The following is a 13,565-nucleotide window of genomic DNA, read 5'->3' as shown; positions in this document are numbered from 1 at the left end:
CTATTAACTGAATCAGAGACACAAACTCTTCTTCCTGCAGTAACTGATCACTGTGATCAGCAATCAGGGAACAAGAGGCATTCTGCTATTTAAAGCCCCTGTCCCTCCTAAATATCTTCTTCTCTTTACTTTGCAAACTCTTTATTTACATAGCTAGAACTGCTGCCTGCACTTTTTAGTGCCAGTGATGAATTTAAAGCCTTGCACAATCTGTGCACATGATTGCACTGGGCTGAACTTCAGTGACATTTCATCATTTTTAATGATATTTGATTCCTGAAAATGTAAGCCCCTACCCTCTTGATTTTTTCATCCACATGTCCTACACCCTAGAACTGCTGCCTGAACGTTTTCATGCCAGTGATTTTTCTCAATTTCTGCTCATCCTGATTCATCTTTTCAGGTGCTTTGATTTCTATATTCACACTGGCACATGTGTTTCTAATTAAACATCAATTAATTCACCCCAAAAATGTGTTTTCTTTCACTGATAAGAGCCTAAAATATGAGGGCATAAAAATGTGCAAGTGGTGGTTTTAGGCTGCAAGCCATGCCAGCGGATTGCAGTAGATTTTTAGATTTTATTGCACAGACATGGTTGATGTTTTAGCTTTTCTTTTTAAAGATTTTGTTGGTTGATGATATAATTTTATGTTCACCGTACAAACATTTACTATGAACAAACCAAATCCGTGCAATGACTTCCTTTTCTAAAAATCGTAAGGAAATTATTGTTGTCACAGAATGTACCACTACAAATTTGAAATACATAGACAAAATGCAGAATTATTGTCTGGGCTTAATACAGAGCATCAATTTGTGCACCAAAAACATTTGTTTTCTTTCAATTGTAGAGCCAAATACGTAGCTGTGAGAAAATATGCCTGCAGCAGCTCTAGGGTGTTAAAAAAGTTGGTGATTCTTGTTAAATATCAACAGTTCTTCATTCTCTCATTCATACCTCACGTTACTGCTTCCTCCCTCTCCAGGCTTGCTGATCCCATCCCTCCTCAGGATGTTGCTCTTGCATTGCTCTCAGAAGCTGGCCATGCTGGAGAAGGCTCTGATGAAAAGCTTCCCGGAGTCTCTGAAAGTAAGAACTGCGATTTGCCCCAGCTCTCCTGCCCCAGCTCTCCTGCCCCAGCTCTCCTGCCTCAGCTCTCCTGCCCCAGCTCTCCTGACTCAGCTCTCCTGCCCCAGCTCTCCTGCCCCAGCTCTCCTGCCTCAGCTCTCCTGCCCCAGCTCTCCTACCCCAGCTCTCCTGTCTCCTTCCTTCTCTCTTCTATTTTTACTTCATAATTAGTAGAAAAAGAGAGGTAATAATAGCTCTTTTACAGGTGATTGGTGAAGTACTGTGTTCAGTTTTGGAGGCGGTATCTCAGAAAGGATAGAGAGGCTAAGGACAGTCCAGAGAAGAATAGCCAAAATAATATAGGGCTTGTGCAAAAAGCCTTATGAGATGAGACTGAAAGAATTTAACATGTATGAAATGGGGGAGAGGTGGATATGATACAGGCATTTAGATATCTGAAAGGTATTAAAGCACAGGAAGCCAAGATTTTTCAATGGAAAGGAAGCTGCAGAGCTAGGGATCACAATATGAAGCTTGAAGGAGGCATTTTCTTCACATAGAGGGTGGTGGATGTCTGGAATGTCCTCCCACAGAAGGTGATGATGACAAGGACAGTGCCAGACTTTAAAAAGCCTGGGATAAGCTCCATCGAAGTCAGAGCATTCCAGATAGAATCCAGGGTTATAACCGCTGGATTCTATCTGGAATGCTCTGACTTTAATGGAAAAAGCTATTTGTTCATTAACTGAAGTCTTGAAAGAGACTAGTTCTAATTCTTCAACTAGTTGACAGCTATGGAATCTCAAATTGCCTCTATTAATTCCCAACTGAAAGATCTTGATACAAGATTATCCTATGCTGAATCTGTCCAGACTCTATTCTGGTTCGATCAGATAGTGTTTATTCAAGGAAGTTAGAGAATATGGAGAATTCATTGAGAAAGTTGAATTTGAAGGTCCTGAATTTCCCCTATTTAAAATTGATTTCCCCTAAGGATTTATTTAGGAATTATCTTATGTAGACTTTCAAACTTCCAAACGATGCAATTCCAGCTCTAAAGAAAATATATTATCTTTCCTCAGTTAAAGATGGAAACCTAGATAATCAACTGCAAGCTCAATCACAAGATCTTTCTTTAAATATTTCTGATGTTCTGGAACTTTCTCAAGATATAGAGATCCCGACAAGAAGGACATTACTTGTTACCTTTGCTTTTATATCCGAAAGGGATTACTTTTGGAACCAGTCACAGTTATTTCATGATCCAAGAAAACAAAGAGGTAGGCAATCTATGATAGCCGTAAGGATAAACACAAACAATAGATGTGCCGTAAGGATAAACACAAACAATAGATGTTTCTATTGAACCGCGAAACTCGGCCTGAGTTGGGCGATTTTTGAACACGTCTCTGCTTAATAAACATTTGGAAAAAGATCAGGCATCTATTGTTTGTGTTTATCCTTACAGTTATTTCATGGCCAGAAAGATTTGTCCAGTTATTGCGAGGAGCACCCAAGAACAAAGGAAGAAATTTCTATCAATGAAACTAGAAGCTGTCTCTCGGGGAGCAAAGTTTAGCTTGAGATATCCATGTAAATGTTTACTTAATTTCCAAAATTCTAAATACTTGTTTTTTGAACCTTCTCAGTTGCGTACATTCTTGGACTCATACTCCTAAAATGTGTTTTCTGTTGGGGGTCTGGTTTTTTTAAATATGTAGGGGATAGCTAGAATAGCAATTCCTTTTGCCTGATTTTTTTATTTATTGATATCGCTCTATTGCATTTTGGTCTTCCCTTTTTCTTTCTTACTATAATTGAGATACTATAATTTTACCACTTTTGATTGATACTGAGTTTTTCTTCTTTCAATTACAATTTGAAAAGTATCTCATTTTCTGGAACAAGTAATTGCTTGTGTTAATTTGTGCATTTAATAAAAATAAAATAAAATAAAAAACTCATGGCAAATGAGGAGATTGAGCGGGGATCAATGCTGACTCCCATTTCAACCTGCAAACAAACAAGGTGGAATTGGTAAAATGGACTTTATTGATCTTGCCCGACTCTGGCCGAGTTTCGCTCATCGAGCTGCCTCAGGGGCTATTGCAAACAGATAAAAACAAATAAAAAGACATACAAACATATATATTTGAACTAGCAAGTAGATTGCAATGCAAAAATGTCTTAAAAATCATATTAAATCATATGAAATAAATATAAAAAGATATATAAATAAAAGGACATATTAAATCATATGAAATAAATATAAAAAGACATATTTACACTATAAAATAAAATCATAAACATGAGTCTAAAATGTTTGTATGTGTATATAAATCACTATACAACTATTTCATGAGACAAATATGCATTAAAGTGTACAAATATCAATACAGCAAAATTGATAAAACACAAATGAAATATTTAAAAATGATTAAAAGTGATGATAATTAAAAATGCAGGGAGTGCTTGTGTATATTTTGACTACTTAATGAATATAACTTCCAAAAAATTATTAATTATAAACTATATGTATATCCAATGTGGAAACACAAAAAAATAATAAATAAAAAAAATGAAAATAAAAATAAAGAGTAATCGGAATAAAGAAAAAAATAATATATGAAAACAAATCTGAAAAAGTGGATGAATGAAAAGTAAAAATTGAATAAATAAAAAAAATTGAATAAATAAAAAAGAAAAAAAGAAAGAATGTGTGTGGATGGTGTTCAGACTTCTCTCTTGAAACTGTGTGAGCTGCATATAATGAAAAACACACCAAAAAAACTATAAACTACAAGTACCTTGAGAGCCACTTGAATTGGCTCAGATTAGCGCGGACTTCACATACACAGTGATCCCAGAATCATTAATCAGCAAACTGACTGAAAAAGAGATATTGCTGGACTATAATTGTCACGATAGTAGGAAACACTAATTAATCAAAAATTACTTGACCATAATTATCACGATAATAGTGTACACCCAACCTGTATACATTCAATTTATTAAACGTTCATATCTATCCGAACTATTTAAAAAATGATACTTTAAACGGCTAGACACTGTGAGAACAGTGACATCATATTTCTTTAGAGAAAAGAAATAAAATAAAATAAAATTGATTTATTTAAAATATTTTTATACGGCCAATGCCCTGTAGCTAATTATAATTTCTTCGAAACGAATTTGAATGTAGCTGATATTGCCGGTGTTGAAATATAGTTATTATATATAAGGTTGTTCAAGTTAGGCATGTCTAAAAACCAAACTATTGGAACAATATAGATAATGATCTAAAAAACGGTGCCGATGAAGCTTACTGTGTAAAGTATAAAAACAACTTGCTATTACGGACAAAGTTGAAAGACCAAATGAGAGAAAAAAACTTGCTATTACGGACAAAGTTGAAAGACCAATTGAGAGAACAAATCTAATCTTATTTAGAAAAAAAAAAAGTTGTGAGCGACATGTAAAACTAATTAAAAACTCTAAGGTTTGCGCTTTAATATATTTGCCATCAATAGAACCGGCACTCACGTATCTGCCTCTCAAACAAATACTGTGCACATCTGGGAAAAACCTCAAGTGATATTTCTATTCTCATTTAGAAAAAGAAGAACCTCGGTAGTGAGTGACATGTAAAGCAAGTCAAAGACTTTGAAGGTTTTGCTCCTTATCTAAATATATTTACCATCAGTAGAAACGGCACTCGTGTATCGCCTCTCAAACATATATTTTGCAGAACTGAAGCAAGCTGTCTGACGGCGTAGTTATAGTCCACCACGCCTTCTAAATCTCATGACAACAACGCACCTGTATTGAATCAACCTTTTATATTTAACTTCATATATTGAACCTAATACATTTAACCTAATATATATAACCTAATAAATCCAAACATACTCAACCTAATTTGTCCATTCTAATGTATTCAACCTAATGTATTCATGTCACATATTGTTAATAAAAACGGCACACGCCTTCTCATCGCTCAAACAGCTATTGTGCAATGCTAGATCTAGCTGTCTAAGGGCGATATTGAACCCATATGTTCTTTATGAAACACAATAAAAACACCCAAAAACATTAGGGAATTAATTAGAAATTCTGTCATAATTCACCAATGAAAGAGGAATGAAATAAAAAATAATAATAATGTGCTAAATCAATTTCCACATTCATTTCTTGATTTTGAATGTTTATACCATATTTATTGTCTAAAATATATATGAGGAATGTTGATCAAGGTCAGGACAGTGAAAAATCATAAATCATAAATAATATTGATTTACCATTATATTCTAGTGTAAAAAAATATATTCATCCAAGTGGCATAGATCAGGACAGTAAAAAATCATGAATAATAAAACATAAATAATATTGATTTACCATTGTTTATCTCACCCTTAAAAATTTGCCTCTCATGCCACATACTCTAGTCATGCTATGGAATGTCATGTCAAACACTAAAAACTCATGAATATTAACCTCAAAGTACAAACGTTATCCATTCCAACCACTGGGAAGACCTTTAAACTTATGAGTTTAACCAATTGTAGGAGTACAGGCATTATTTATATAGCCATCTGTCTTTGCAATAAAATTTACGTAGGCAAGACCATCAGGCCCTTTCCGCATGCAATCGAGGTTTTTTGCCAGCGTTAGGGCCTTATTACGTGCGATAACGCCCTAACGCACGCAATAAATGTTTAGAAAATAACCCCCATGGCTTGATGAATGACCAGGTTCGATTATAAGCCCTTTTTGGATAGGGAAATCCACAGCACCTGAATGTAATCTGCTTTGAAGTACCATAAAGCTGAGTATAAAAATCAAATTAAAAAAAATATCAGATTCCTAAGCTCAGGTTCTGGATTATATGCTGTGATTCTGTTCTTCTCTCTGCACAGTTCCCCAACCCTGCTGCTCTGTCCTTTAACAGCAGGATCTCATCCTCAAAGCTGCAAAAGAGTTGAGTAGTATAGTGGGGAGACCGAGCTTGCTCAGGAAGCAAACAATGATATCTCAAAGCTCTCTATGTGCTTTAGAACATAAGAACATAAGAAAATGCCATACTGGGTCAGACCAAGGGTCCATCAAGCCCAGCATCCTGTTTCCAACAGTGGCCAATCCAGGCCATAAGAACCTGGCAAGTACCCAAAAACTAAGTCTATTCCATGTAACCATTGCTAATGGCAGTGGCTATTCTCTAAGTGAACTTAATAGCAGGTAATGGACTTCTCCTCCAAGAACTTATCCAATCCTTTTTTAAACACAGCTATACTAACTGCACGAACCACATTCTCTGGCAACAAATTCCAGAGTTTAATTGTGCGTTGAGTAAAAAAGAACTTTCTCCGATTAGTTTTAAATGTGCCCCATGCTAACTTCATGGAGTGTCCCCTAGTCCTTCTACTATCCGAAAGAGTAAATAACCGATTCACATCTACCCGTTCTAGACCTCTCATGATTTTAAACACCTCTATCATATCCCCCCTCAGTCGTCTCTTCTCCAAGCTGAAAAGTCCTAACCTCTTTAGTCTTTCCTCATAGGGGAGTTGTTCCATTCCCCTTATCATTTTGGTAGCCCTTCTCTGTACCTTCTCCATCGCAATTATATCTTTTTTGAGATGCGGCGACCAGAATTGTACACAGTATTCAAGGTGCGGTCTCACCATGGAGCGATACAGAGGCATTATGACATTTTCCGTTTTATTCATCATTCCTTTTCTAATAATTCCCAACATTCTGTTTGCTTTTTTGACTGCCGCAGCACACTGAACCGACGATTTCAATGTGTTATCCACTATGACACCTAGATCTCTTTCTTGGGTTGTAGCACCTAATATGGAACCCAACATCGTGTAATTATAGCATGGGTTATTTTAGCATGAAGCAGTCCACAAACTCACACAAGCAATAAGAGAATTGAAAGTAAGAAAGGAACCAAAAAGTATTAATATTTGCAAAAGCAGAACAAGCGAGCTTTATTTTATTTTAGATTTAGGTCATGCCTTTTCCATGGTAGCTCAAAATGAGTTATATTCAGATACGGTAGGTACAATATTTCCCTGTCCAGGAGGTTTCTACCTGAGGCAATGAAGGGTGCAGTGACTCACCCAAGGTCACATGGAGTGTCAGCAAGTTATGAGAACAAGAGGATCTCAAAGAAGGTCCACACTGCTTAAAATCTTACTGTGCCCCCTATAAAGGTCCACAAGGGGTATCCCGTAGTACATCAGACACTGAGGTTGATGTCTGGTTGATTTTGTTTTCTGCAGGTTTATGGCTCTATTTATCGAATTAATCGTGGGAATCCCTTCAACCTGGAAGTGGTGGTGGATACATGGCCGAACTTCAACACTGTCGTCTCCAGGCCTCATGAAAGCGTAATCAGTTTTGAATTGTTTTATATATTTCTTTCATATTCCATGTGCACAGTTTTTCCCCCAATTGTCTGTGCTGTGAATTTAGTACAGCCAGAGTGTGGAGAGCACAAGGGACACATAGGGTTAGTTTATTTATTTATTTAAAATAGATCCCGCCTATCCACCATTCGAGGTGGATTACAAACTGCATCCATAGAATTTAAATATAAAATAAAAAAACACAGAATAAATACAAACCAATGATAAAAACAGTAAAATCAAATATACATCAAACAAAATTTAAAAAATGCCCAATTACATTGGACAACAATGAATAGCAATAGGCTCAGATATTCAACAAAGAGCAAAGAACTGGACAACATCATGAGTGGCTGTATCCAAATTCCTGTAAAAACAAGGAGAGTTTGAGCTTCTCGCGAGAAGATTTCAAAGGCGATTCAGTTCTTAAAGCACATGGTAGAGCATTCCACATAGCGGGATCTGCTACTATAAAAGTTCATTCTTTGGTCTCCTATAATTTGAAAGAATAAAATGACAGAATCAAAATCTGGGTGGCAGATTGTAAAACACATGAGGATGTATAACATTTTAGCAGCAATGTAGTCTAAGATGGTTTGTTATTCAGCAGAGCCTTAAATACAATCATTACAATTTTAAATTGAATTCGCCATGAAATAGACGACCAGTGCAAAGAGAATAGCCATGGTGAAATATGATCATTATGTGTCGTACATGTAAGAATCCTTGCAGCTGCATTCTGTACTGACTGAAGCGCAGCAGTGATTTAGGACGGCAATCCCATGTAGATACTGTTATAATAATCTAAACCAGTTAAAACCAAAGCTTGGAGAAGCGATTAAAACTCATCTGGTTCTAAAAAGGCTTGAACCTCTGCAACATATGCAGCCTATAAAATAATGCTCTTAACAACAGACTTAACGTGGGGTAAATGTGATGAGTCTAAAATAACACCTACATAACGGAGCCGTTTAGAGACTGAGATGATCCATCCTCACACAAGGCTCTTGATAAAACTATGGTTTCATATTTTTGAAGATTTAATAATAATCTATTCGCATTCATCCATTATTTGCTGATATGTAAATAGCAGCTTCTGAAAAGGCATGAGGGAAATTTATGTCGGCATAAATTTGATATTCCGCACAAAGGCCAGCTAGCAATTTACAAATAGGCTGCATATAGATATTAAAAAACATAACTGACAGTGCTGAGCACGTGGTCACTGGATGCCAGGGTGAAACCAAATGACTCAGTGTCCCTGACCTGTTGGATAATTTTTTATAGAGGATTTAAACCACCTGAGCCCTGTTATTGCAATTTCTGCTAAGTGAGAATAGTTTAGACTGATCTAATATATCAAATGCCATGGATACATCCAATAACACCAATATGTAGCTTTTCCAATGATCAAATACTTGACAAAAGATATCTAGGCTTCATAGAAGCAAAATTGCATACTCTAAACTTTTCTAAATCGATACTGATGATAATCTAAAATACCATTGTCATCCATATGGGATTGTAGCTGTTTTAATGTCTTACTATCCAATACCTCAGCCAAGAATGCAGGCTAGAAAGTGGATGATAATTTAAGAAGGACGAGGGGTCCAGATTTGCCTTCTTTAAGACAGGACGAATGCTTGACTGTTTTAACATGGATGGAACATGACTGGATGCAAAAGATAGATTTGCTATTTCAGCAAGGCAATTATTGCGCAAAAACCTCAAAATAACTGATGATCATGAACTCAGATTTCTGTAGAGGAAATATCATGAAAGGTTGTCCAAGAACTGAATCTGGCAAGTTGTTAAATAAACTGTGAGAGGTCGGAGTAGGAACCTGAGTGCAAATATTCACAATCTTTAGTAAAAAAGGCTGCAAATTGTTCAGCTGTAAATCCGTTAGTAAGATCACATATATTATTGTTTTTCAGGTACTGGGTTAGTTGACTAACGATCCAAAGAGCTGCCAGGGTTTACAATTTGTGACTTGAATTTTTGCAGAATATAAATGCAAGACAAAACCGCTGAAGTGCAGAGAGGCCTTCTGGGAGGAGTAGGTGCCACCTTCCCAACAGTTGTTTCCTTTGGCCATTAGAAGGCACCAAATCTGCTTAAACATATCCAGTCCTAAGTTTGAGAAACACAAACGTGTCCTCTCTGCCCTCCCCACCCCCATCACTACACTATCAGAGCATTTGCTTCTTACACGGCTTATGATGATGATGAGGGAATATACTGTGGGTAAGCTTGACTTCTTCTTCCCTTTAGCAGCTGGTCCTGCACCTCCCACTTCCCTGTGATTATTGCAGAAAGTATGGGTTTATACGGAGTACTGCAGTGATGATAACTAGAGCCTGCCCTGAAGTTTGGGCTCTCACGGTTTACTGATGACAGCTCAATTCTGACTGGGAGTGGCAGGCACTCTATCCATTACTCATTTGTTTGATGTTCAGTTATGTATTTCAGTGTTTATATGATGGCCTCCCCTAGGCACTTTACAGCAATACAAATGGATATCTATAACAAGAGTACAAAACAGATACAAAACACCAGCTGAATCTTCTTTCTCTGTTGCTCCCACAATGTCTTCTTATACAGGAAATGAAGGATGACCTAGATAACTACACCAACAGTTACTTTATGTTCACAAAAGACCCAGAAAACCTGAGAGAAATGCTGACAAACACTGATGTCGTTAACTGGAAGCAAGTGCTTCAGATACAAGGTGAGGAAGCAAACATCTGTAACCACTGCCCATCTCTGAATAGATAGAAGGTGGAGCAGCAAACATCTGTAACCACTGCCCATCTCTGAATAGATAGAAGGTGGAGCAGCAACATCTGTAACCACTGCCCATCTCTGAATAGATAGAAGGTGGAGCAGCAACATCTGTAACCACTACCCATCTCTGAATAGATAGAAGGTGGAGCAGCAACATCTGTAACCACTGCCCATCTCTGAATAGATAGAAGGTGGAGCAGCAAACATCTGTAACCACTGCCCATCTCTGAATAGATAGAAGGTGGAGCAGCAACATCTGTAACCACTGCCCATCTCTGAATAGATAGAAGGTGGAGCAGCAACATCTGTAACCACTGCCCATCTCTGAATAGAAAGAAGGTGGAGCAGCAACATCTGTAACCATTGTCTCTCTCTTTACAGAAACAAAGTGTAATGTGGAGGAATTCAACATCTGTAACCATTAGGGATGTGTGTAGCAAAAACATTTCGGTTCAGTTTCTTAATTTATTTGATTTGCTCCGTAATTTGTTTCAATTGTTTCAAACAAAAAAAATATATTATTTATTTGTGTCCTTTGTTTTCCAGGGGAAGCAATACAGCCTATTTTGGGCTCTTAAATTGTGTGTGTGTGTGTGTGTGTGTGTGTGTTGGGGGGCGGAGTTATTCACGTTTACTGAAACCTGCAAATAGACATAGAAGCAAAGGAAAGAACAATCCATGATACCAAGAGAGAGGCAAAGAGTGGCAGCAATAGCCCAAGGCATCCTGACAGGGCAAAGAGGTAAAACCAGAGGTATCAGCACCACAAGGCACGGTGAGAGACGAGCAAGAACACCCCAAGGCTCTAAATGAGGGACCAATTGCAACAAACAAAAGTAATAAAATGGCCCCTGTGCACCAAAAAGCGAACAGAGCAGCACTAATAGTGGTATAAAAACCTCTAAGGGACCATGAGAAGTGCAGTAAGTGCAGCTATAGCAAGAACAGTTGTTAGTAAGTAGGGGTGTGCATTCGTTTCCAATGTATTGGCAATCCGCAATGTATATGCCATATTTGTTGTATTCGTGGGGGTCACGAAACGTATGGCAAACCCCCACGAATACAACGTATCACTAATGAATAAACCGCCTAAGACTTGCCAAAAGTCCCTGGTGGGCCAGCAGGGGTCCTGGAGCGATCTCCTGCGCTCGGGCTGTCAGCTGCCGGTATTCAAAATGGCGCTGATAGCCTTTGCCCTTACTATGTCACAGGGGCTACCGGTGCCATTGGTCGGCCCCTGTCACATGGTAGGAGCAATGGACGGCCGGCGCCATCTTGTGCTCTCAACCTAGTTTGTTGTCTCAACATAGCTTGATGTTACAGACTCCATCAAGCTAGGTTGAGAGAACATTGTACAAATGTCATCATTGTGTGCATTTCCTCACTCCAAAAGGCATCAAATCTTCACAAGAGTGTACCGTTCTGTTCATACGTCTCACTCTGCATGTAAAAAGGGGCCCCTATGTCCTACACTACTACCTAAACCTCACATCAAGTTACTAGGTGAGCCTCCTATAGTAGCATAAATAGCTATCTACTACAAAGGCCTTATAGATAGTCTCTCTCTCTCTCTTTCTCTCTCTCTCTCTCATATTAGTGAATAGTTAGCACACTATTGTAGTAATACCTATGTGAAGCACTAAGATAAATAGGGTCTTACTATAAAACACATCCCTTTGCCTATCTCATGCAATATTTAATGCAGTTTGATAAATCTAGGCCTTATTCCAAAGGAATAGAATTCCATAAAATCGGACCCTGAACATAAAAAAGCTATTCTTTGGATTCATCTAACTTAATATATCTAAATGATGGGACATTCAACAAATACTGAGATGCAGATCTTAGAAGGTGAGTGGCTTGTAATACTTTGAGGCCAGTACTAAATCTTTAAAACCAGTAAAATAATTTTTAATTTCAATGTTAGAATTTTTACATACACATACGCATATTTTCACATACACATGGCATGTTTTCACATACTCATACGCATATTTTCACATACACATATGCATATTTTCACATACACATTGCATATTTTCACATACACATACGCATATTTTCACATACACATACGCATATTTTCTCTTCCCCAAATATTCATGTCTCCTGTAATTCCCAAATTTTGTGTGGGCAAATATAGTCACCTAATGAAACTATTTTTAGCTGATCAGCCACAGGCAATTGTCAAAACCTTTGATCTTATTAGCTCTTTCTTGTAAAATTTCTCTCATCATGTATAAAAGAAACATGGTCTTTTATACTGTATACATTGCTATAGTTTTCAATTCCAGCACTGCTGCCTCATTCTTTCCCTTCTCGTTTATGTTCTGCTCTCGTGCACATGCAATTAAATACTATAGGACAGATGAAGCAATGTTGACCTTAAAGGCAGTGGGGGTTTACTTCCAGGGTGTACGTCCTATGGATCTCATGAACACTGGTGATGCCTTACAATTAAGGATGTGCATTCATTTGAAACAAAACAGGAATGTCAATGATATTTCTCATTTTGTTTCATTGTATTTTTCAAAATGGAACGAAAGAAAAAATATCAAAATGTCATTGTTTTAAAAAAAATTGTGGCCTACCTAGAGGCTTCTCCGTGGCCTGTGTCCTGCTCTAGAGCTTGCCTCAAGGCCCCTCTGACCCCTCTGGAGCCAGGTTCCACCCCAGCACCTTTCATGGGAGTCCCAGATAGAAAATGGGACAAGAGGAATGCCCATTCATCTCCTGCCCCTCTAGTCATCTCTTTAAAATGGCACTGGTCAGTTCTGAGACCAGCATCATAGTCTCAGTGTTAGCAGCATTTCAGAGAGATGAGGGGGCAGGAGGCAAGTGTTCATACCTCCTGCCACTTTTCATGCCCAGGACCCTTATACCCAGGGTACGAGGGGGTCTGGGTGGTTCCTGGCCCCACAACCAGTATCATTTTTGGGCTGGAGCAGGGCTCCATCCATTATTTTCTTTCTTTTTGTTTTCTTTTATGTCTATTTTGTTTCTGTAAAATAAACATTAAATCCACTCCCTGTTAAAAAATGATATTATTGTAAAGCTTGTTGCTAAGTTATGTTACATTGTGAACCGAGGTGATGTTTTGCAAACGTGCCTCGGTATATAAAAAACCCTTAAATAAATAAATAAATAAATGAAATGGTACTTATTTATTTATTTTAAAGATTTTATATACCGACAACTGTTTGCACATCGTATCGGTGGACATACCTCCTGTTTGGAGATTAAAAATCTCCAAACATTAAAAAAACAAATGTGGGGAGCTGAATACCCTTTCT

At 37.6% G+C, this 13,565-nt stretch overlaps 1 protein-coding gene across 10 annotated transcripts in view; it reads left to right on the top strand.

Annotated features, from left to right (window-relative positions):
* The window catches only part of LOC115074712 (glycine N-acyltransferase-like protein 2), a 66,512-nt gene that overhangs the window by 15,894 nt on the left and 37,053 nt on the right, over window positions 1-13,565 (top strand). For 8 of the 10 annotated variants that reach the window (XM_029574463.1, XM_029574471.1, XM_029574462.1 and 5 more), the window contains exons 2-4: window positions 990-1,093; window positions 7,360-7,467; window positions 10,090-10,216. In XM_029574463.1, the coding sequence (XP_029430323.1) occupies window positions 990-1,093; window positions 7,360-7,467; window positions 10,090-10,216 (339 nt within the window). Of the gene's footprint in view, window positions 1-989; window positions 1,094-2,154; window positions 2,353-7,359; window positions 7,468-10,089; window positions 10,217-13,565 lie in introns of all 10 variants that reach the window. The other 2 variants (XM_029574468.1, XM_029574464.1) reach the window with 2 other exon arrangements.

This window comes from Rhinatrema bivittatum, chromosome 13, assembly GCF_901001135.1.
Source record: "Rhinatrema bivittatum chromosome 13, aRhiBiv1.1, whole genome shotgun sequence".
NCBI classification, from domain to species: Eukaryota; Metazoa; Chordata; class Amphibia; order Gymnophiona; family Rhinatrematidae; genus Rhinatrema; species Rhinatrema bivittatum.
The sequence above is the reverse complement of the archived record's forward strand: the minus strand, read 5'-3'. Positions and strand labels throughout refer to the sequence as shown.